At 33.8% G+C, this 26,490-nt stretch overlaps 1 protein-coding gene across 3 annotated transcripts in view; it reads left to right on the forward strand.

Moving 5' to 3' along the window:
* The window catches only part of GABA-B-R1 (gamma-aminobutyric acid type B receptor subunit 1), a 118,284-nt gene that overhangs the window by 44,308 nt on the left and 47,486 nt on the right, over positions 1-26,490 (forward strand). For all 3 annotated transcript variants that reach the window (XM_088034564.1, XM_088034565.1, XM_088034562.1), the window contains exon 2: positions 15,381-15,617. In XM_088034564.1, coding sequence (XP_087890690.1) covers positions 15,381-15,617 — 237 coding nt within the window. The remainder of the gene's footprint in view (positions 1-15,380; positions 15,618-26,490) is intronic.

Raw genomic sequence — 26,490 nt, forward strand, 5'->3', positions numbered from 1 at the left:
TCAGCCGGCGGGAATGTGCTCTTGGAAAACCAATTCCCGCATGATATCGATCTAATTAGAATGTCGCCACCAAAAACTTGTCGTTGCGTTTTAATTGCGCAATTTAGGTTCCGCCAATTGTTGTTTGTATTAGGTGAAAAACAACGAATGGAAAATTAGCGCGTGTTTATTTAAGTTCTGTTGACAAAATTAAAATACTGAAAAAACAAACACGGACATGGAACCTAAAATTCGAGGTAATTTAGACGAGGGGATCCCTGGAGATGCGAAAAAAATCGGCGTTTTCCTCGTAATTTGTGTACTCAGCTCGGGAAGTGAGTATTTAACTATCGCAACACTACAAAGTCATTTGCTGTGACGGTAAAGTCGTAGTCAGCACAATCAATCTCAAAATTCCGTGATTTTATGACAACGTAAACCTACTTGCTCATTCCTGCTCTATATCATTTTATTTACGACTACAATCAGGATCGAAACAATAAACATATTTATTGATAGTCAACAATTTAATTGCTTTATTTGCATGGAAATGGGAGCTTTATTACGAAGGGCGTTTGAGCCAACCGGGGACTACGGGGAGTTTTAAAAAAAAATCAGACAGGTCATGATTTTCAAGTTTTTTTTTCAAATTGTTTAATGCTGCTTTAAGACTCTTTTAGGTCTAAAACTTTTAAGGTTTTATGAGGTTCTCGAACTTTTGCAGAATTTTCTGAAACGTTTCTAGAATATTATAATGTTTGGGTATTTATGTATGTGCTGCTTCAGGATCCAACACAGTTTTCAGGTTGATATTAGGATTCTATTAGGGTACAAATTTCTGAGATCCTCTCTGGGAGGCTTTTGAATGTTTTAAGGTTATATGAGGTTTTCTAGGTTTGTGAAAGAATGTTATTTGATGTTCTTAAAGATGCTCTAAGAGTTTTTAAGTCTCTTTAAGTTTCTTTAAAATAATGTGGAGCTTCCTAGAAGTTTTAGAAAGTTTATGGATTTTCTGAAGATTTGCAGGGCATGTCAGAAATTTGTGGAATTTTCAGGAATTTATTAAAATCATGCAGGATGTTCTACATCTAGAATATTCTAGAAAGTTTTTAAATCTCTGAAAATTTTTGAGATTTTATGGAATTCTTTAAATTGTTTAAGAGTTTTTGTAAGATTTTCCAGAACTCTTCAAAACGTTTTAAAGTTTTCTTTGAATTCTCAGGGAGCTAATGAAGACATTTGGAAATACTTAAAGAGTTTTAGGTTGTTTCAAGGAATTTACAAATTAGGATTCTGTTAGATGTTTGACGTTTAAAATTTTCTAGGATGCTTTGAATTCTCTGGGAAGCTGAGGAAGACATTTAAAAATTCTTTACGGTTTTATGAGGTTTTTTAGGGTTTTTAGATTTTGGCAAATTTTTCTTGGGCTTCTTATGATGTTCTAGGTTTTGTTAAGATTTTCCTGAATTTTTTTTAAGTCTTTAAGGTTTCTGGATTTTACAATCAACGCAATTTGTAGAAACTTAATTAATGAGATTTCACTGATTTTATAGGACTAGATTTTTTGTTTGGAAAAGAAATTTTTAGGGCTTAATAAAATTCTCTGAATGTTTTTTTTTATTATAAGCATGTTCTAAATTCTCTCTAGAATTGTTTAGAATTCTCGGACATTTTTAAAGAGTCTTTACAATTTCTGGGCAGTCTTCAGCATTGTTTAGTAGAATGCTTTAGGATTTATTGGGATTTTGCGAGGTGTTCTAGGTCTAAAATATGTTAGGACATTTTTAAAAGCTTTGAATTATCTGTAAAAATATTGAGATATAATGAGATTATTTAGAATTTTCCAGGAATTTTCTAGGACAGAGTTTTAAGGATTTTATAATGGTCTAAAATTTCTGATCTTTTTCTTGAACTCCCCAAAATTTTTTTGATTTTTTTGGGATTCTTGGGCATGTTCTAAATTGAGAATATAACACTGCATAAAACTTTTTGGTTTGTTTAAGATTGTCTAGAAATTTGTGAAACTTTATAGGATTTTTTGATATTTGGCCTAATTCTCATTTTAGGAAGTTGTAAACAAAAATTTTAACACTGTAAAGTTTACTAGAATTTGTGTAGGACTTTCCATGTTTTTTTTTGAGATTTTCTTTTTACATCTTTCTACAGTAACTTTATTGTATCTAAATCTCAGTTTTCCAGAGATTTTTTTGTAACGCCAAAATTAAAATGCGGTTTTATAACTGATCGTTCATCGAGCGAGTTACACAATACTGTTTTTCTTAACTACTAAAATCCAATTTTCTTCTCAGTTGCTTGTAGAGCTACGTAGAATCAAAACTGACATGTATGCACTACAGATATCTAACTTATCTCTTCCAATTTCTGCTGATTTCTAAAATTGCTTCTTTGTAAGTCTAAATTCTCTACAGGAAAATGACAATAAAACTTATCCAACTGTTTATACTCTACAGTAGTGTAATTTTTTGATTGTTTTTGTCAGTGTTACCAAATTAGAAAACTATATCACACAAACGAAAAACCTTCATTTCATCTAGAACCTCTCCATGTACAATTAATTCCCACGATAGTTTAATCAAAGTTTCGTAACAATGTTCCTAAAGATCCCGCTGTGTGTTGCATACAATATTATTCCTGCTGAGCTTAACCCGACTATATTAATTGCGAAGTTCGAGCTTTGTGTGGATTCAATAACATCGTCGCAGGAAGTGCAAAAGTGGAAAAAACCAGAAGTGGGCTCCAGTAATCTCATGCTATTATGGCTCTAAAACCTTTCTGGATTCGCCCTGATAAAATTCAGTCAATAATCTAATTTTAAATTCTGAATGTCCATGTTCGAGCGTGCATGAATAAAATCGAACTAATGGAACAACGTTGTACAAATATTAAGTTTAAATTAGCCATTCCAGGGGTGTAAGATAGAAAAATTGAGCCGGCGCATCCACCATTTTTTAAGTGAAATTGTGTATAGTCACTTACCAAGTCTATTGTTTTGACGACAAAACAGAACAAACCGAGCCACCTGAATAATTAAACCGAGACAAAAGCGTCACAAGTCACGTCAAACAAAACAATTATTACATTTTTTTTCTTCTCTTGGCTAACTTCTTACTTTTAATTGAAATCCTCTGATTAAAACTCGACGCCCTTATTATTATTTTAATTGGAGTTTCCGGGATGTTTATGGAGTCGGATCGTCCGGAAATTTGCTTTACATACAAACACTTGGATTAAAGTACACCTTAGAGGCGCCTCAAAAGTTGCCAGACTATATATTCTGAATCTAGATAATGTTTACTATAATCTAGACAATATGTGAGCCACGGACTGTTGGTTCAATATTTGTTCTCCTTGTATTATCTACGTTGCTTTAATATCTGGAGGAGCGCCGACCTCGGCTTCGGGAAGCTTAATCATTTTTCAGGATTTCAGGCGGAATCCTGTTTTAGGTTGTCGGACTCTGTGAAAGAGCTTAAGGAATTCGCGGTTTCTTAGGGAGCTTTTGTGCTTATCTAATCAAGATATTTGCGGGGTTTTTCAGAGGTGGCGGATATTTTTAGTGGCTTTGATGGGGGCTTTCTACTTTTCATTGGGTTTATCGATTTTATTGATTCGGTTTTATAAATATTCCAAGGGTTTTCGAAGAGGATTTAAATGTAGGCTTTGATGTATGGCGTGCATTTGTATAATTCTGTGTACTGCATGCTCTCTATTCTTTTATTTTTTGCTTTCGAACTGTGAAATAAAATTTCTCTCCTATAAGTAGATAAAAAACGTATGTTGGATTGCCTGTACTTAGCAAACTTTTATGTTTTTTAGGTTTCAAATAAACAAGTTTTTGCCTAAAAAACTTTATTAGAATTTTGAGTTATAGGGTTTTTCAACTCGGAAATTCCCGTGTTGTATATTTACCTTTTCAAGCTTTAAGATTCCTTAAAATTAAAAACTCATACTTTTTAAGGTTTAGTGCTCTTTAAGTCTCAGATTTACAGGTGTTTTAGATTTTTATTTATGCAATTTTTCAGATTTTTTAAGGTTTCAGTTTTGATTGCTTTTAGGTTCTGAGATTCTTATATTCTCACGCTTTCAGGTTTACATTTGATTTTTAAGTTGTTTTTTCAGGTTGAAAACTGTTTTGTTTTATTTTTGTGTTTGTATTTGACTTCTTTTTTTTCTGGATTTCTAATATTCATTGTTGTTACATTCTTTCTTTTTGTGCCGCAAAATCGGGACGAAACACAATTCATCGCTATAAACGCCCACGACGCAGACATTTCAGTCACAATCGTCGAAATTTGAACTTTCGACTTTTCAATTAGGTCGCTTCTGCATAATCTGATTAAATAGACTGACGTAGCATTTCGAGTGAGTGAGGTCAAATTTAATTATAATTGGATCGGACATATTTTGCACGTTTACCAACTGATCCTAGTCACTTTAACCTCCACGTGGTGAATCCCAAATTAAATTTTAATGCACGAAACCGAGCGGAGTTTCCTTCTTAATCAGACTTTGACAAACGGATATCTCTTGACTTTTTTGCCCCCTTTAATGACTCTCTATTAGTGTGATAAATCGTCGTGTTGAAGAGAGGCTGCCTGATTAGCCAATTAATTTTATCCGTTTTATGACGTGGTAATAAATGAAGAGAGAAAAAAAAAGTAAATACGGTAAATAAAAGTCGGGATGATATACATCGAGAGGGCGCAGGAAATTAATAAACTGATTTAGACCCTTGTTGGGGTGGAAACTGTATTGAGAGGTAATGGAAAAGTTGGTAAGATTTCTATCTGTCTTTTTTAAACATAATACAGACGAAAATGTGGAAAAACTGATGGACGAGATTATAAATTGTTAAGAATTATCGATTCCTCGTCTCTCCATGGTACGTAAATTATACTTGACCTGAATTACACGTTGAAACGGAACGGGGGCACGCACTCTATAAAAACCCCGCGTTGGGCGCCACTCCATCAAAACTCTTCTTTACAGTTTTGCCACCCTCAAAATTCCGCTTGACCGCTCACGTAATCGAAACCTCTGAAATTTCCGTGCCACGAATCCAAACCCCGCAATTAATATCAAATAGGTCGATTGAAGCCAACCAATTTGATGGACAGTAATTTCGGCAAAGCTCACTGAATCAACGTCGGGATTATATTAAGTCAGTTTTAGTGGCGACCAACATGTAATTATATGATGATGGGAAGATCTGGTGGAAGCTTAATGCTGTTCCGTGATGTAAGCTCTGAATAGAATTTCAAATCCGACAGCGATCTTTGCAGGTGTTACAGCGATAATAGAGCGATTTTTACCCGCTATAAATAGAAACCGGAAAAATCTTTCTTTTGCTTCATTTTGGAGTTTTATATTGCGACGTCCGGGATCGGTTCGATTGGAATTAATAATGAAACGAGTCGTTCAAAAATGTCGCTTCGATCAATGCACGAGACGAAACGAAAGAGAATACTATTTGTAGTAAGATTAAGACAATCTCTTCCTCATCTTCTCATTAATTAAACATCTTTTATCCGCTTCTTTTGCGATTATGCCGGGCTCTTTATCATTTAATGCACTTAGAAGTATTCGTTCGAGTTAATAAAATAAAGCACGAGCTTAGAATTAAGAACCTAATTAGCTCAACTTTCTTTAAGCACCAATTCTGTTAACTTTCATGTAAAAAGAGGACCTTTCTGTTTACTTATTAACGAACTAAGAGTGCTCCTTGTAGAAATATGTTTTTTATTTGATGACAAGTACGCCCTAGAGTCGAGTTGGCTCGGATAATTTCACTAGTTCCACTAGAATATTCATTGCTAAGTGAATTAGTAAATCGAATAAGATTTGCAAGTCAGTCTGCAAGAGATTATAAAGTCGGACTATTATCGAGGATAATACCTTAAGATTAATTAATTGTCTGACAGAGATATTTGAACGGGAAAATTGCATTTACAGCACTAAACGTCGGATACAATTCCTGGCACGAAATCGAAATCAATGAGATGGGTGGTGGCGCTCAACGCGGGGTATGCTAATTTTCGAAAACGTTGTCGTTGTCGTTGTCGATAACGCTGGAGATTCGTAAAAATCTTCGAGAGGCTTGAATAAACATGAAGAAAAGTTTTGAAAAGTGTTAAAGAAAAAATCTACAAATTCCGAAAAGTTGTAAATTATAAAAAAAATTAAATCCTTTAAAAATCAACGAAATAAAGCCTCTTAACTAGTGTTAATTGTTTAAAAAAAAGTTCTAAAGAATCATAACAAATTTTAAAAGATGACTGTTGATTATTTTTGAAAATCCATAAAAGCTCTCGAATTATTCTCGACAAAAGCTTAATTAATACTCCTAAATAATTAATGGCATACAGCAGTTCCACACGAACTGAACCCGACACATTAAAAACTAAAACATCTTGCAGAAACATAATTTTGTTAAAAATTGAATATATCAATCTTAAATTAACCAAAACTATGAATGGTTGAATTGTTTGCTTCTTGATACTTTAAATAACCACCTTCTTTTAACTACACTTTCGTTCATTTATTTTAATTAAATTTTTCGCTTAACTTCACTTATTTTTTTATTCACTCAGAATATAACTTTCAAGAATTTAAAATAAGTGGACAAATCAGTTTGAACTATTTACTTAACACATCAGATACTGAATACATAAAAAAGTAATTTCATAATTTGTTTTTGAATTAAAACTTTGTTAAGAAAATTTGTCACACCCGTGACAATATTTTAACAAAAGTTGACAAAACTGGTTGAAATATGTGGAGTTAAAAATTGATAATTTGTATACAAAGTAACAAATTGATAATGCAGTTTTTGCACTAATTAAAGTTAAAAAATATATTAGAGAAATACTGAAAATAAATGTCACGGGTGTGACAATTGTTAGATCGGACTTTCCAAATTTGATGATTTAAGGCTTAAACATGTACACACAGTTGGTTTTAACAACTCCTCTTAAAATGCTCACATGTTAAAGAAACTCTGGATGGTATGGGAGGCACAAATAAACGTATCGTTCACAGAAAGGTAATCAACAATTCTGCTAAGGATTTCTTCTTGAAAGCAAAAAATCAATTAATAATATAAATATTTTGTATACTGGTGAATATAAAGTCAAAATATCTGAATCAACTAAGTAAAAATGTTTAAGCAATCAATACCAAATATCTAACAATATCTCATATTTTGTCCAAATAAAGAAGTAAGTTTACGGTGGATGTAGGTATGTCTAGCGGATATAAGTACACTCGACCAATTTGTGAAACCGAAACTGGGGGCGCCTTCGCCTGTGTAAAATCTAACTTACTTTGTTCAAAATGTTACAAGCATTAATAAAATTAGTCTTTCTGCTACATTATTTTCATTTTTTAGCAACGTTTATTTAACAAGTTTTGCTTTGTCACGCCCGTTACAAATGTATGTCACACCCGTTACAGTTTTCTAAAAAATACAGTGCACAATTGAATTGGTTATTCTAATTGCAAAGAGGCTTAAAATGTGTGCCTATAGTTCATATATTTGTGTACTAAAGGAAAAGGAATCTGACTTTTATTATTAAAAACAATAAATTTAGTTTTGTACGCGTCACACCCGTGACACCACAAATTAATTTCCTGCTCTATTATCTGCAATCGTAACTTAATAAATTTTATTTGGATAATTTTCAGCACTTTAACCTACCTGATAACAGTGTACTTCTGCTTGAAAAAGCTCTTAGTCGTAAATAAATTAAAAAAATATCGTCATTTTGTCACACCCGTGACATATGGAATTGCTGCATACCTAAAATATATAAAAAATAAAAAGAAGGCTTAAAAGAGTGAAAATTTACAAAATTTAACACTCGAAAGCGATTAATACTTAAAAGGTGTGGAAATCTGAGCAGCTACAAACCTGGAAACCGAGAATCTAAAGTACCAAAACCCTAAAAAGTTTAAAAAAACAAAAAAGTTACCAAATTTTAAACCTGACAAAATCCGAAAAATCGCAAGTTTAAAAATTAGAGAATTAAATCTTATGTGAATCTACAAACATTCAAACCTGAGATTCCAAGTACATAAAACTTGAACACTTAAAGATACGAATTTTTAATTCTAAAGATCATAAAACAATAAAAATTAGGTGTATTAAATATGTAAAACTTTTAGAAACAGCAAAACCTTAAAAATTGGAACTTTAAAAATATGAGAATCTACGAATTTCAAAACAAAAGTTTGTTAATTAGAAACCTTGAAACCTAAAAATATAAAAAGGTAACTTAAAATATAAAGAATATACGAATTTTAAGATCCGAAAGCGATTGAAACCTAAAACCTAAGAAAATCTGAGCTTTTGCACGCATGAAAATCTAAGAATGTAATATTTTCTAAACGAAGAAACCTACAGCTAACACTTCAAAAAGAAGAAAGTTGAACATTAAAAGCGTGAAATTTTCTAAGTCAAAAAACTTGAAGAATCAAGATCTTAAAAATTGAAAAAAAAAAACTAAAAAGATAACCAAACCTTCAACTTTCAACAAAATGCAAAAAATTAGAAATCTGAAAATCCAAAGAATTAAACCTATAAACCAGAGAGAGTCTAAAGACACTAAAATTGAACTTTAAATAAATAGGGCGACCCGAAAAAGTGATAATATACAAACCTTAAGACCCAAGAGCGATTGAAACTTAAAACTTGTAAAAATCTGAGCAACTGCAAGCCTAAAAACCTGAAAATGTAATAAATAACGTAAAAACCTGAAACGGAAATTGGAAGAAGAAAACAGATGAATCTTAAAAGTGTGGAACTTTCAGAGTTAAAAAACCTAAAAACCTAAGAAATTAAGACCCTAAACAGTTGAAAAAACCAAAAAAACGTTAGACTTGAGAAAATCGCCTAAGATCTAAAAAGTAGAGAATCAAACCTTATTTGAATTTAAAAATCTTTAAACTTGAGATTTCAAAAACATAAGAACTAAGTCCTAAAAGATACGAATTTCGGATTTGGAGGAGCCTAGAACCGAACAAATGAAATATTAAACACCTAGTACTTTCAGAGACGATAAACCTAAGAAATTGAAACTCTAAAAGTTTAAGAATTTAGGAGTTTGAAAACTGAAGCCATTCTTAAACTCTGAGAAAATTTAAATCTAAAGAAATCTGAGAAATTACAAGTTTGAAAAAAGTGACAATGAGAGTAAAAGCGTGACTTGGAAAACCAAGAAAACCTGAGAATTCGAAACTCTAAATAATTAAAAACACCAAACTTTAAACTTGAGTAAATTTATGAAATTGCAAACTTGAAAATCTTGCAAAACTGAGATTTGATATGCATGAAATTTGAATTTAAAAAGACTATTTTAAGAGTTCTTAAAAATTTTATGTAATATTTAAGAAACTTGATGAATTCTACAAAAGTTAAACAATTTTTTGAACATAACTAAAAAATCTTGAAGACTTCTGAAAGTTGCTGCAGCTGGAAGTCAAGGTACACAAAGAAACAAAAATGGTGGATGCGCCGGGTCAGTTCCTCAACTTCTCTGAATAGACTTGGCTCTGGTTATAACAGAATTGATTCAGCCATTTGTCGCCCTCGCCCAACCCCATATGAAAACAAACGACTCCATTTCCCGCTCCCCCTTAAATGTAAAATTGATTTTTATTCGAATGAAAACAATAGAACGCATGCTATAAAAATAACCATAAGAGAACGTGTTCGCACACGTTCACAGTCCCAACGTTTCGGTGATTAGAATGTTAAATTCTATCTCTTTTGCCAACATCAATAATTCCAATCGCCCGTACAGGACCGTATCTTCCCTGAGCACGCCCAGGCGACGTGTGGTAAAAATTTCATAAGCCGTAATGAATTTTTCATCGGTTTCCTCCAACGGCGCATTTTTCAAATTACCGGTAATCATTTAAACTGTCATTTTAATTAAACGACTCAGGTGCGGAGTGAAGACGTGCGTACGTCACTGGTTTTATTGGGTTTGCTTGGCTGGAGGGTTGTAAAATTGATGTATTTAATGACCAGTTTTCTGAATTTATGACTCACGTATTGAGTTTATTTTATTTTCGTTTTTTGAGGGTTTAAAGTGGGTGTCTTTCGAGGGAAATTCCAGTGTCTTTAAAAGCCACTTGTTACACCTTGGGCCTTCCAATTTTCCCAAGGTAAAAAACGCTCCTCTGTCCAATAAACCCACAACAACTAATTTTAACAACCGACGTTCCGATCGCTGATAAATTGATCTCTATTAAAGCAGACAAGATCTCCACGAGAAAATTGAAACCGCTTTGTAACGTATCAGTGGAGCAATCCGAGATAATTAAGGTTTTATATCTTTCGACGTCTATTTTCATTTCTCCATGATTTATCATTTAGCTCTCGGGCAATTAAACCTAATACGACGCAATATTCCTCGCTAAATTAAGTAATACCCTTAGCGAAAGTCTTGTTTAAAATCTCGAGATTTTCTTAAATATTTATGGGGGTTTAATGCGAAACGCTAGGGACGTTTTCACTATGACATCGTAGTGTGATAGTCAAACACCTAATGGAATTTAATAATTCAACGGAGTTTCGCTACGTAATCTTATTGAAACAACAAGAACGCACTATTAACACACTCCTAATAATTTAACGATTAATTTTCCTGAAATTGACACGACCGACGCAACGGGGGATTTATCCGATCAAAATTGGCAACAATACCACCATCTCTTTGTTTTTTGGCTAATGCGATAGAAACTTTCCAAAAGCAACAGGTTTAAAGTAATTGCGAGCTTTTGTGAAATATTTTACACAGTTCTTTGGCTTAATTGTTTCAAACTCAACCAAAATATGCTTTGTTAAGTTCGGATTAAAGCTTTAAGTTTTGGGCTTACTTTAAAACAGAAAGAGCCACGAGTTTTATGCTCGGTGGGGTCAAAGCAAAAGGGGGCGGCGGCGCCCAACGCGGGGCCGGACACACGTTGGACGACAAAGAGCCGCGCTCTCGGTAGTCGAATTCTTAGCTTCTCGGGCTTCTGATTTACAATTTTTTTTCTAGATTTATCTTCATATGCGCCAATCTCCAAAAACAAAAATTCGTTTATTCCTTTATTCTTTGTACTTTCATCTGTTAATTTTTGTAATTTCTCTAATTTTTCCGCGGAATTTGGTTTAAAGTGGGAGACAGAATTTGTGAAAAAAATTATAGCACCAAATTTTTTAGAAGAGTGGCGGCCAACGTGGGGCCGGATAATCGTTGGGCGCCACTACTGAGAAAATGTGTTCTTCCTGAGAACTCTAATTTCGAATCGTTTGAGCTAATTCCCAGACAAAGCTGATGAAGTCTCTAACAAACCATTTCGGGCGACTTTTCCATTTTCCAGCGCTCGAGCCTCCAAACAAAGAGAATATTAATATAATGAGTATTCATTTCTTTGTTGAAAATTCCAACCTGGCTAAAATTACGCATGTTTTTTATCCACTCCGTCGAAACTGCTCGTTCAAAGAAAAGTCGAGGATATTAGTTCTTGAATACTTTATACAATATAACCACTTAGATACACACGGAAGTTAAAAAGAAAAGCAACCGAGGGAAAAGAATCGTTGGCCCTGGGCGGTTTTAAGAGCGTTTATCGATTATGAACAAGTTATTTGCAAGTTCTGTGCAGAGCAAACGTGTGCTTTGATAGCGATTTCAAAGGAATTCCATTCAACCACATGACATTTTTCAACTGATTGACAATTCTCGATCAAATATCGACGAGAGTTTATTTACGAAACCTGGCCCGTGCGATAATTGAGATTTCAAGTACGGGCGCCCAAGTCGGGGTCGGAGAAATGTTGGGCGCCACAATATCAAAATTCAACAGGTTTGCTTAGGAATGCACAATTTGATGTGGCCGGAAATCGGATAAACTTCGTTGGCTGCATTTTCCACTCTTGTAGCTTGCAGCGATCCCCGAAAATATTGGATCATAAGTGGAGACCGAAAAGTGCAGCCCGAAGAAAATCGCATGCAAATTGGATTCCTTTATATTCGAACGTTAGTACAAACCTAATATTAAGGTTTCTACGTAACTTTAGACTTTGTGCTACTCGAACTGTGACAAGGAATGATGTTTCCATCAGAGTGAATAGCTTTAGAAAGTGGATTATTGACGGTACGCAAGATGTATTATGGCTTGAAATTAGTAATTTGCTGAAATAAAGGTTTTGTCGATTGTGCGCCAAGTTTGGAACATGTGTACGCTTAAAAGGACATGAATAGAATATTATAGCGAGATAAGATCAGATCATGAGTAGGTTTTCGACGCCCCGAGTTGGGCGCCAGTTGCTTCTTTTGACTAGAAGTAAGCTAAATGATGTCAGTCATTAATTCTCTCGAATCGTATCAAGCAACTAGTGCATTTAAGACAAATCCCCTCATAAAGAAGCCCGTAATTCAATTTACCTCACAAAACGTTGTGATGAACTCCCATCAACTAGAACGTAAATTATCTCGACAATGAAATAAAAACGAAAACAGTGACGCCATTTCAAATAACTTACAGATCATAATTTCTCTGGGGCACGCCGACGATGAATCCCGGAATTTGATTAAAGTATAAAATACATCTTTTTCTGTAATATGTTTACAACATGAAATATTTGCATAATAAAATTCCCAAACGCTCATTCTCTTGTGAGATAATTAAATTCAAAACGACGAACTCGAGTCGAGCCCAGAGGTACGTAAACAAAATATTGAATTAATAAGAAGCCGTTACCGTCGATGAATATTAATACAAGGATATAATAGACCACTTTTCTCCGGGCTATTATCCCGATTTTCCTCGATTAGACAAAAGTCATAATTCCCATCACAACAAAACTCTCTCTCTCGTCCATGGAAATTTATCTTTTGTAAGCGCGTTATCAATCAATTCGATTTCGACACAGCACCTGTACTTGACGTTTCATCAATAGCGTTTATCTTTTTCAATTCCAATGTTTTACAAAACCTCTTCAGCACAATTACGTTGGTTTGTTCGCGTCGAACCTGAAACAGAGATAATAAAGTTGAATACAACGCGCGACAATAATTAACTCTGTCGTTGGGTTAATGAAGTAATAAAATAATTTCTTGTAAAATTTGTTTTGTTAACAGTCTATAGCGCTAATTATCAAGTTTTGTACTATAGATCATTAGGACCCATTAGCGCTTGTTAGGTTCTTGCGGAAAAGACAAAGTTTGCTAAGTATTACTAAGTAAGTGTAAGTTTTACCTCGTTACCTTGCTTGTTTATGCGACGGAGGTGCTCGCTTTTCAAGTTTTTAGATGTGTTAAGCGAAGTGGCGCCCAACGTGGGACCAACTTTTCGATGCACCACTCACTCGAGAGAGCAGGCGGCCATGCGACTAAAGAGTGGATTTTTTGCACTTTTCAGGTTGTCTAGCTTCAGATTCTTATGATTCTTTAGATTTTTCAAGTGCTATGAATTGTCTCTTTAGGTATAGATTTTTATCGTCCTTGCTCAGATTTCTTATGTTTCGCAAGTTACCTAATTTCCTCAGGTTTCTCAGATCTTTAAACTACTCAAATTTTTCTCAAGGATGTGCTTTTTTAAGTTATTGAGATTTTTTACGTTGTGCAGGTTAGTCAGATCTTGTATTTCTAAAATTTTCTCAGATTTTTTTTAGCACACTCTGATAGTCAAGTTACTCCGTCACTCAGATATCTCAAATCATTTAAATTCTCCAATTTAGTTTTTCAATTAGCATTTTTTTCTTAGAGTTCTCAAGAATGTTATCGAGGCTTCTCAGGATTCGCAGATTTCTTATGTTTTGCTGATTACTCAAATTTTTTAGTTACTTACTTTTCCACTTTTTTCGGGTTTTTAGAATATTCAGATTTCTCAGGAATCGGATACTCAAATTACTCAAGTTTTCTAAGTTAATTTTTACATATCCACCTCAAATTTCTCAAGGAATTGCTTCAGATTTAACAGATTTTTTTAATTTTTGAGAAAATAATTGAATTTTCCAAGTTATAAAAGATGCGCAAATTTTTCAAGTTATGTATTTAGATTTCTCAGGTTTTTTTAGATTTATTATGTTTTGCAAGCTACTCAGATCTTTCAGTTACCTAAATTGCTAAGATTTTTTAGCATACTTAGATTTCCTAAATCTTTAAGACTTAAATTCTCCGGGTTAGTCTGTACTTTTTTTTCTCAGATTTCTCAAGGATGTCTCAGTTTGACAGATTTTTCAAGTTTCTGAGATAACTCCAACTTTCCAGGTTACAAAGTTTGTGCAGATTTTTCAAGTTATTAAAATTTTTCAGATTTCTCAGATTTCTTATGTTTTTCAAGTTTTTCAGTTCTCTTAGTTACTCAGTTTTTTTAGCATACTCTGACTCTTTAAATCTTATAGTTATTCGATTACTCAGATTTCTCAGATTACTCGCATTATTCAAACTAGTTTTTACATTTCTTCTTCAAATTTCTCAATGATGTGTCTCAGATTTGACAGATTTGACAGTTTCAGGTTTCTGAGAAAATTACTCTTCCTCAGGTTACAAACTAAGTGCAGATTTTTCAACTGATGAACATTTTTCAGATTACTCAGTTTTCTGATTTTTTGCAGATTACTCAGATTTTTCACTTACATAATTTTCTCAGATATTTTAGTATACTCAGATTTATTAAATTCTTGAGGTTAATCTGCGCATTTTTTTCTGATTTTTTTTTTAATTGTACAGGTTTCTGAAATTATTCCAATTCGCCAGGTTACAAAATTTCTGCAGATTTGTTAGGTTCCCCAGATTTCTTATGTTTCGCAGGTTACTCAAATCTTTTGTTGCTCAGTTTTCTTAGATTTTTTAGCACACTTAGTCAGACTTCTTAAATCTTTAGATTATTTGATCACTTAGATTTCTCAGATTACTCAAATTATTCAGGGTAATTTTTAATTATTTTTTTCAAATTTCTCAAGGGTGTGGCTCAGATTTGACAGATTTTTCAGGTTTCTGAGAAAGTTACAACTCTTCAGGTTACAAAGGATGCGCAGGTTTCTCAGATTTCGCAGGTTATCTCAGATCTCTTACTTAGTTTTCTAGTTTTCTCAGATTTTTACCTATACCCAAATGGCTCAAATCCTTATGCTGCTCGAATACTCAGATACTCAGACTACTCAGAATCTTCAGGTTATTTAAATTCGTAGGTTTGTTAGATTTCTCGTGTTTTTTAAGATGCTTAATACCATATATTTTCAGGATATTCAGATTCCTAATTTTGGAAGATAACTTACATTTTTCATAGGTTTCAGACTACTCAGATTCTGTAAACTTTTCGTTTTCTTTCATTACTAAACAATTTGTATTATCGTAAATTAATGAACATTTTTTTTCTTCCAGTACTGGCCACAATGGATCGGCGCGTCAATAGTTTTCCACGTGTGTCTGAGCGTGTCACCCCCGTCCGACGATAACAATGTCCTCCACATCGGTGGCATTTTCCCTATCAACGGGAAAGGCGGTTGGCAAGGGGGCCAAGCATGCATGCCGGCAGCTAACCTCGCTCTCGAAGACGTCAACAGAAGGAAAGACCTCCTGCCTGGATACTTGCTCAAACTCCACAGCAACGACAGCGAGGTAACTTTTTCGGCGTTAATTTTTTGATATCTCTCCTCCTGACTAGCGTATTTATAGATAGCACCCTCTTTTCATAACACGACAGAATGCTGACGAGGGTTCACGTGTTAATTTAGCGCTGAATACCCGTCACGATGGGGTTATTTATATCGGGGCGGCTAAATGGACCGTTTAAGGTTCTTATTTCCTAAACATGGTGGAGGTGCTGGGGGTAATTTACATAAAAAAGGGAGCATCGGGTGATAGTGCAAGATTTCGGGAACTAGTTCAAGTAGTGCCGCCCCCCCGGCTCCGATCAATAATTAATGTTTCTCCCAACTCAATCCCGTTTCTTGTTTTCGCCGAAACTTCGTCGAGAGATTAAGTTTTCGTCATTTTTTCTCCGAACTCTGTAAATCCCCGGGATTTTTGCATCGAAGGTAGAAACTCGTTGTTGTAAAAGTTTTTAGTGCCACAGTCGCTAAGCCATAAACTTATTTATGTGCGATATGAGAAACGGTTTATTTTTGCCTTCGTCGGAGAATCGATGCTACCAACCCTGACCCAGATGTGTTGTGGTTCAATGGAGTCGATATGCTCCCATCATTAATAATACACTCGCTAAAAATTGCCCCGTAATTGATATCTAATAAACTTCCCCCACAAAACCGAAAGCTTGTTTTTCGATAATTGCTCGCTGTGTAGATAAGTGCCTTCAAAACAAATCATAAATTTTCTTTGGAGACGTCGCGTCTAAGTCGCTTTTGAAGTAGCGAGTCTCGCCTGTTACCTTCACTTGTTTTTTTGCTACAAGAGGTATAAATCGTCCGGGCAAACTTTGTACAAACAACAAAGAAGAGGTAAAATGGGAGATTCCTCGCAGATGCAGTTTCCGGTCAGCGAACGCGGAAAAGAATGGAAATTAAGAGGCGGCGACTTTGGTACGAGATTGTCGGCGTTCAGATGATTATCATTTTAGTTTCAATTTCAGGTTTGTTAGGTTTTTCTTAGAGATTACGGCGATCTTTCACGTTACAAAGTTTCCTTAAAATACTCAGATTCTCAGATGCGTAAGTTACTCTGATTTCTCAGGTTCAAGCTTCTTAAATCAGATTTTTAAGTTTCTCAGATTTCACATATTTCTCCGGCTTTCAAATTAGTCAAGTTTCTTAAGTTTTCGAAGAATATTTAAATTCTTCAAAATCTTCAAACTCCTTGAGTTCCCTTCACAGATTTTTTTTAGATTCTTTATAATTTTCAAGGATTTTTTAGCAATATTTTAAAATTTTTAGAGTTTTTTAAGGTTCTTGCACTTATACTTAATCTAAACTGTTTCAACGATTTGTAATCTCAGATATTTTTTTTTTTTTTAAAGATTATTGACAATGTTTTCAGGTGTTTTAGGTTTTCCAATGTTTTCTCAAATTTTTCAGATTTTACCCGTTTCTCACATGCCTCAAGTTACTGTCATTCCTAAGATTCTTCTTATTTCTTGAGTTAATCTTTTAAGAGGTTTGTTGAGATTTTTTATGAGTTTCAAAAGTGTTTTGTATTTGCACTGAAATTTGAGAGTATTTTTTTTATAGGAGCGTTTAAGATTTCTGCTTAATTTTTGAGGATTCCAGGGCATTTTCAAAAATTTATTTAGCGGTGTAGAGTATTCTATTCTAGAATTCTTTATTGAATAGTTTAAAATTTTATAAGATTCTTTAGAGGTTTTAATCTTTAATGAAATTTTCAAAACCTCACAGTTTTTTAGGCTTGTTCGATTTTTCAGATTGCTCAGATTGCTCTAATTGCTCAGATTAGAAAGATTTTTAAAGATATTCAGATTCTTTAGGTTACTCAGATTTCTCAGATTTTTTGGACTTTTATAAAGTTACTCAGTTTTCTCTGATTATTTAGTTTACTCAGATTTTTAGATGCGTAAGTTACTCCGAATTCTCACTCAGATTTTTATTTCCAGAATTTTGAGGATTTTTTTCTTGGGTTTTTAAGAATTTTTGAGAATACATTTTTTTTAATTATTATTCTTAAGATTTTTTTAGAATTTCCTGCGATGTTTTAGCAATACTTCGGATTTTTTGAGCATCTTTAAGACTTCTGCATATATCACAGGATTTTAAGAGGTCCAAAATATTCCAAGATGCTTTGTAATGTCCATTTTTGAAATTTTATATAATTTTTTATAAATTTTTAAGGGCTTTCTCAATTTTAAAAACATCTAGATTCTTCAATGTTTTCTCAGATTTCTCAAGTTTTTTATGGTTTTTCTCTCAGCTTCTTATGATTTCTTAGAAGTTGAAGTTTTTCGTATTTCCCAGATTCTTTACATTCCTCAAGTTATTTCGATTTCTGAGGTGTTCTTCCAATTTTCTGAACTAATCTTTACCGATATTTTTTTAGATATTAGAAAATTTTTAGATTTGTCAGGTTTTTTGAATTGCTTAGATTGCCTTATTCCTCAGATTTCAAAAATTTCTTAGAATATTTAGATTTCTTATATTAAGATTTTAGCTGACAAATTTAAAATTTTTTGACTGTCAAGATTCTCGACAATTTCTTTTAGATTTGTCGCAGATTGTCTTAACAGTCTCTAGATGTCTTTAGATTCTCTGTTTTTAGGAATACCCTACTTTTAACATTTTTATTAATTATGCTTAATTACAAATTTTTAGAGCTAAAAATAAATTATTTTTTGAGAAAACCAAATTTAAAAAAAAATTGTAGGTAATTCTAGTAATTTCAATGTCACAGTAACAAAATTTGACAAGGACATAACTTTTTATATGTCTCATAATTCTGTACAATTATAACCTTCTGCAGCAAAAAGACAAATTTTAGGAATTTTTATTGTTTTAGAAACCAAAAAAAATATTTTAACGATTTGACAAAACTGTAATTTTAATGCTACTGGAACAAAATTTTGTAACGACAACTAGGTACTTTTAACATGTTTATTCATTGTAGTAAATTACAACTTTTTAGAGCAAATGCAACAAATTTTAAGAATTTTATGTTGAGAAACCACAAATTTAGGCAATTTAAACAAATGTAATTTTATTAAATTAAATGCTGCAGCCGCGAAATTTTACAAAAAGACTACTTTTGCCATGTTTACTATTCGTGCCCAATTACAAATTTCTAAAGCAGAAGAGACCAGTTTTAGACATTTTTATATAAAGTTCGTCCTCTTTCTCATGGCAAAATGGAGAATGTGATTGAAATCGGATTAATGTAAAAAAGAATTCGTTCATTGGCCGGGATTGTCTTTTATAACAAAAAACGCTCGCCAAGAAACAACTCGATCGTAACTCTTCATTCATTGGCTAGACGTCCATAACACTGTTGTTAATTGGATGGATTTTTAATCTGTTGAAGTTACACATAAAAAAGAGTCAATTCATTGGATGTTGATGACCAAATAAGACTGTAACGTCACAGTAATAAAAGTTAACAACATCACTATTTTTTTTAATCATGGTCAGTTTAAACTTTTGGAGCAAAAGGAAAGAATTTTAGTGTCTCTAATTGTTTTCAGTCTTTATTTATGCTAATTAAAATTAGTAACATTGATAATTAATTAAAAAATTGGATCGAGTAGATAAAAGTAGATTTTCTTACCTCCATTTAGATTCTGCTTGAATTTTTTTCGCCTGTTTTTTATTATTTTTTGTGGTCTTTATATTTTCTTTAAAGTTTGTTTTCCGAGCCTACATTTCCTGTGAATAAATTGTCTTGATATTTTTATCATAACTTTTTCTATAAATTTTCCATCAGCGAGTGAATTATCAGAATCAGTTTACAATTTGTCAGTCTCCTGAAAAAGTTATTCTAAACCAGTGCAAACTTTCAGGGACCGGAAAAATTGAAAATTCCCATTGAACTTTTTATTGTAAACACACAAAGGATAAAACGAAATTACTCGCTCTTTTGATCAAAAAACCCACCGAATTATTATGTATGAAATTCAAATATGTATACTTGCATTATCTTATTGAACGGTTTCTAAACCACTGAATAATTAAACCGGTTGTAGGTACATGAATGTTTGCTTAATTAACTAGATGAACAAGACGGAAATGGTTTTTACAATTTTTAACAAATGGAAACAATGAAAACTCATCCTATTGAAAACTCAGTTTTGTTGTTATTGGAAACATCAGCATTGATCGGTTGACGACCAGTTTGGGTCAACTGTCCATAGAGAAACCGACAAATTTTTTTCTCGCGAGTTTCAAAATCGTTTCCCTAATTAAAAAACTTGCTCTGTACATCGTCGAGACGGAGAATTTACGGGCGCTTCTGTGTTTCATGTTGTAATTTCTATGATTTATGAGTGAAATTCTGGAGCAATCCTTTTATCCATCTTACCTCGACAATGCGTATGAATGTAAATCGGTTTTTGAAGCTGGTTCCCATTAAAAAAATTCGGTTTACTTATCTCAGATTTTTCATATTTCTATTCAATTTCGTATTACGTCTGAAAGAGATCCGTACTCGAAATCTCGACAAGCTCGATAATAATATTATTTCTGGAAAGGGGAGGAAGGCGCTGGAAAGGATGTGACCAGAGTGGAATCCCGTCACGTACTAAAAAACTTGCATCTGAAGTAATCCTCTTGAAAACTCTATAAATTCCAAAGTGGACATCTCGAAAAAGTCTGTAACGAATATTCATGGTCGTTTCTGCACCAAAATGCACAATTTCGTTTCGCAAAGATTTATTTCAATCCTTCTGCGCAATTTACGTTGCACTAACATTGAACACGATGATCCTCGGGTGAATCTCTAATGGTTTCAGACACTAACATGTCCACTAATTGTAAATGTATTGACCCTTATCTTAATACAGTTTGCAAACTTCGCCCCCAACTAATTCGAACAACAAATGTCTAGTTTTGTTAATTAATCAATTCTGAAAAAGAGCTTTTTGAATAGTTGGCTGAAAAGAAAAGTTGCTAATCAAATCATCGTGATTACGAAAGTTTTAATTAAGCTATGGTATTAATAAGGTGGAGTTGGAAACTGTCACAGAGAAAGAGTTTTTGGGAATTGTTTCACATAAAGCTTCCGAGAGGATTTGCGACGGCATAAGCTTTATCCCTTTGTTTTGTCGGCGTTTTTGTGTTTTTCTCTTCTTGAATTATAAATATCGTTTCAACGGGCGCGCGGTGAAAACGGTGCTAATTCGGTTTCGTGGTTAGGGGACGAAGGGAAAATTGCCAAAGTGGGGCGCATCATACTTTTGCTTATAGAGAATTAGTAATCGAGGAATGGGGGGAAATAAAAACAGACAAGATTTTCTTTGGGGAATATGTTAGTTTGCTCTTTCTCTTTAGAGGAAGTTTTGATAAAACGTCAAATTTCGAGGTAATCGCGAAGAAATGTCAAAAATTGTCACTAAAGAACTTATTCCTGTAGCAAAGGAACGAATTTGAGGTTTAAAAAAAATTGAAATTCTGGTGGTTTTAGAAGCACAGTAATGAAATTTGACAAGGTTACTACATTTGACATGTTTGGTACTTGTTCCCAATTACAAATTTCTGGGACAAAAGGAACGAATTTTGTAAATTTTTGTTTTGGTTAAAACCAAGAATTTTGACGATTTAAAAAAATGTAATGTTGATAGTTTAATTGATACAGTAACGAAATTTGGCAAAAACACTAATTTTGACTCGTTTATTAATCGTGTCCAAATGCAAATTTATATCGCAAAAATTACGAATTTTACAAATTTTTAATTTGTGAAAAAACAAAAATTTGGACGATTAAAAAACTTGTAATTTCGGTGGTTTAAATGGTACACTATCGAAATTTGGCAAGGTTACTACTTTTGACATATTTATTAATTGTGCTGCATTGCAAATTTTTGGAGCAAGAGAAACAAATTCTGAAAATTTTTATTTTATGAAAAATCCAAAATTCTGTATTTTTTGTAAAATAATTGTTATTCTCGTAGTTTTATTGCTACAGTAACTAAATTTGGCAAGGACACTACTTTTGGCATGATTATTAATCGTGCTCTATTACAAGCTCCTAGCGCAAAAACGACAAAAGTTGTTTTGGTGGTCTTGATGCTACAGTATCGAAATTTAGCTAGGACATTACATTTGACATAATCATTAATCGTGCTTAAAAACAAACGTTGGAAGCAAACAAATTTTGGAAATTTTATTTTGAGAAACCAAAAATTCTGACGATTTAAAAAAATTGTAATTTTGGTCATCTTGATTTTACAGCAACGAAGTTTGATAATGTTACTACTTTTGATATGATTATTAATTATGTTCAATTACAAATTTTTTGAGCAAATGGAACGCATTTTAGAAAAAAAAGCATATTTTGTAAAAACCAAAAATTTTGACGATTTCGAAAAAAATGTAATTCTGGTAGTTTTAATGCAGCAGTAACAAAATTTAGCAAGGACACTACTTTTGATATGTTTATTTATTGTGTTTAATTACAAACTTTTAATGCAAAAGGAACAAATTTAAAAACAAATATTTTGTGAAAAATTAAAAATTTTGACGAATTTAAAAAATTGTACTTTTTGTAGTTTGAATGATACAGTAACGAAATTTAGTGAAGACAGTACTTTTTATACGTTTATTAATTGTGCCAAATTGCAATTTTCTACAGCAAAAAAGAATAAACTTTTAAAATTTCGATTTCGATTAATGCTACAGTAACAAAATTTGTCCAGAACATAGGTCTTGACATGCTCATTAATCATGCGAAATTATAAGTTTCTAGAGCAAAAGAGTTCAGTTTTATACATTTTTATAGTTTAGAGTTAGTTTGGAGAAAAAATTTTTAGTAAAAGTGTTTTTATTTTCGAGATAAAATTACACAAAAATTTCAATAAAGTTGAACAAGCAACCAATTTTTCCCAGCGGTGTAGAAAGTAGGCAGATTGCGGTTAATTTTTTCTTGTCAGTTTTTGATTTAAAAATTGCATTTCAAAAACATCCTGAATAAAGATTCACCTTTTCTTTAAAACAAAATAAAAAATATGATTGAAATCGGATTAAAACCCAAAAAAAAGTCGTTCATTGGCTGGAATTGTCTTATCATCATAGTTTTTATAACAAAAAACGCCCTCAAACAATCAACTCACTCGAACTTCTCATTTATTGGCTACACGTTCAAAACTGTTGCTTATTGGAGACATTTCTAATGTATTCGCACATTGTAATACGCACAAAAACGAATTAATTTAGTAGATGTTGATGACCAAAAAAGTACAAAACAAAAGAAGACGAGCTCTAGATTTACTGCGTAACTTTTTCACTGGCTTTTGTTTAATAGATGTCCAATTGAGCGAAACACTAATTTAATCATTTTAATTTATGTGACGAGCAAACAGTTTAAATTATTTTTTTCGTTGTGTTTAAAACAGAGAAATCGACAACAATAGTTAACATATCAAAAACAGTGACTTTGACAACCAGAATTTTTTGTCCACGACTGTATATTTTGATGGAAGTAAAATAATATCTACGCTTACCACGTCTAGCCAGAATTTTTCCCTTGCTCCCCATTGGGAGGAAAACTTTTCAGTACTTATTCTAGATGAGTAAACGAATATATTACAGAAAAAAATTGTATGATGGCTGAGATTTTAGCCTTGCTAGTAAAACGTCTTTTATTTCCCATAACACTTTTAATTCATACTTGTACGACACTAAATTCTTGTCGCTTATTCTCCATAAACACCACACATGTTGCACCTTCTCAAATCTTCTTAGTTATAAATCTAAAGAAGAGGCTGTAGAGCATCCCCGTCTGAGTTAACCGTCAGAATGCCAGTCATTTTTTAGAAATATGAGACGATTTATCGAGCAATATCATGGTGCAGAAAATACAAAAAGGTGATCATATATCACGATGCAAAATCTAGGAAATAAACGCGATAAACAAACAAATGGAAAACCTCGAACAACGTCGATTTTATTTATTTTTATCGATCCGAAATTTGTATTCCCTCGGCGTAAAACTGATTCTCTCTTTTAGATCAATCGAGCATAAATAATTCTCTTTGTCCGCACGCCCTGAATAAAGAATAATCCATATTTACATAAAAAATGACGACGTGCAAATGGAAAATGCGAATGGAAATCGATAAATTGAAATTATTAACTTTAAATAGCGAACTGATATGGGCTGAGTGGACGGGACCATTCGCGCCACATAAATTTGCTCCACCGCGATTTGTACAAAAGTATAATGGGATTAGTTCCGATTGAAAAATTACGTCGAGGATAAAAGTAAATTGAGGTTTGATGTCGAGTTCGAGGTGGATATTAATCAATGTGGATTGAGAGGGTTGTTGGATATTTTAATCGATCGAAAAACATACACACGGCTCGCTTGATTAATACAGAAAAACGCTCGTTCCGACGGATTAAACGTCATATTTGAATGACACTGTCTCCGCTTAATCCCGTTTCTGGCGCCCAACGTGGGGCCCGAATTTTTTCGCGAATTTAGGATAATAGATGGCGTAGAATCGCTCGCGGCTATCAATCGGCGGTGAGTATACATGCTCGTAACATTTTCGCCGGGAAAACGCATCTTCCCTGGAACTTTCCGCATGAATATGTAAGAAGTTATGCAAACATCGCCTTCTGAAAATCTCAAATTCAAATGCAATTTTCAGCAGCCGCCAAATCGAATTCCCAGTTTGTAATTTGTACTGTTTGTAATATTCGTGAAAATGGCGGCGTTCTTGTTTTATTTTACGGTGGCGTAAGTTGCATGAAAAACGGCAATTTGTCAATCAAAGCGGAATGAATCGTATAGTTGACACCGTTTTTGCTCGGAAGCACACTTGAATTAAATAACAGCTTTAGCCAATCATCGATCGGCGCCATTTTGAGGAATGATAAAAAGGTGGCGTTCATTAAGAGTGCAAAACGTTGCGTGAGTCAAGTGAGAATAAATTAACTTTTTCATGCTTATTTTTAGACAGTTGCATTTTTGCCGTTAATAAATTACTGGTAAAAATAACAATTGAAGTAGTTAGCGGGAAAGAATGGCGCTTTATCAACGGAAATGAAAACATGATGGATCTAAGTGAATTTTAATGAAATTTTAAACTGTTGGAAAAAGTTGAAATCGTGATTATAGGATTCTCATAGTCATTTCCGAGCCACGATCGCGTCGCGGAAATAGAATAACGAGGTTTTTACAATGGGAAAGTCGATCCGGAAAATTGTTTCGTTGTTTTTGATCGGACGGCGCCCAACGCGGGTTGCCCCGCGTTGGGCGCCACGCTATCGCCGGTTTTTTTTTGTTTCGCTAACAACTTCGAGCGTTTATCTTAAAAAAGCGGCACAATCTTAATTGCCTTTTTTCTCTCGAAATCAATATCCGCAACGAAAATTGAAACAGAAAACGCCAAGATAAGTTCCCCTAGCTTAATTTTTAATCTTTCCCCAAACAAGGGTTAAACAAGGGTGTCGTAGGCTTGTCTTGACCCAGTCTGATCAATATAACATCACTCTCCGAATTTCCATGCAACCCCAAATTCCGACGTAGCTCCTTTGCAAAATCTCTTTTTTATGATTTCATATAATACACTGCACGTCACCATCAAATCACCATAATAAAAAAAGTTACAGCCGATAAATTCCACGAGGACCCAAAATGGCGCCACGTTAACAGATACATCAACGTAATAAAAATTTATTCCCTAAAAAACAACGGTAGGTGGGTAATATTCGGGAATTTGAGACAGCCGGAAACGCCACAAGGAAAATTCAAATGAAAGAAATATCGCGATCGTCGACATAAATCGGATGTTGGCAGTCCTGGGGTTCTCGCTTATCTGAATCAGGGAGAATGTGGAGATTTTACGCTGTACGTGTGGCGTAGTTTCAATTTGGGGATTATTTTCACGGGGTGGGTTTTAACGAATCGCGGAACTTGGCGGAGTGATAAAACAGAGCTGGGGAATTTAGGGCCGTCGGGGGGAACGCCACAGTTTGCTGCAGTGAAGGGCACCATGGCAACGACCCTAACAACCAGAGGAAGCGCCACTGACCATGAAATAGCCACACGACAAAGTGCGTCAGCCGGCTAGATCGGAATTGGCGCCCAACGCGGGGGCTTCGGCGTGATTTGACAACGCCCGTGTGTTTGTTATTTCTTTTGAAGTTAATTGTAGAGGAAAATATAACGACCCCGCGTTGGGCGTCATAATTAATTTGTACCTACTTTTAGTTTCCACATGATGGGCGTCACATCGAATTTTCCTGGGCTAGATTTTGTCTTCAATTAATTGTTGATAACACTTGGAATTTTCAGTTGGGAAAAGCGCAATTATTTGCTGTAACTCCCACATGTTGAGCGCCACATTGGTACTTAGGCGCTTACATTGCAACTATTTAATATAAAACAAAATCCTTACATTGGGCGCCACATTACACTTTAAGCGCTTGTATAGACGTGAATCACCCTCTATATTGACCTTTCCGGCTCTATTCTAAAGCGCCAATTACTTTTATAGGGTAATTTTCGTATAAGCACGGCGAAACTTTTCAGATCCTTTGATTTTCCTTAACGACTGTTTATTTGTAGTTTGATTTACGTTGTCAGCGGGCATATAGCGTCTCCATGTTGGGCGCCACAACCGATTGCCTCCTGTCGCCCAACGCGGGGTCCACTATATGAATAACTAATCTCGCTCACGTCCATTTGGTGCTTCTATCAGCGGCAGTTTTCACATAAACACTCTAAAAACATGCAAATAACCCTTTTGATCCCGCGTTTTCATGTACATTTACGGATCGAAAATAAATTCATCCCTGCCAACGTCAAAACGTGAAAAATAATTTCGTGCGCTGAAATATACACGCAATTAATTAAGTCATTAGAGTTTCGGAACAAG

This window comes from Gnatocerus cornutus, chromosome 4 (assembly GCF_029298725.1).
Source record: "Gnatocerus cornutus isolate USDA-ARS CGAHR chromosome 4, icGnaCorn1.1, whole genome shotgun sequence".
NCBI classification, from domain to species: domain Eukaryota; kingdom Metazoa; phylum Arthropoda; class Insecta; order Coleoptera; family Tenebrionidae; genus Gnatocerus; species Gnatocerus cornutus.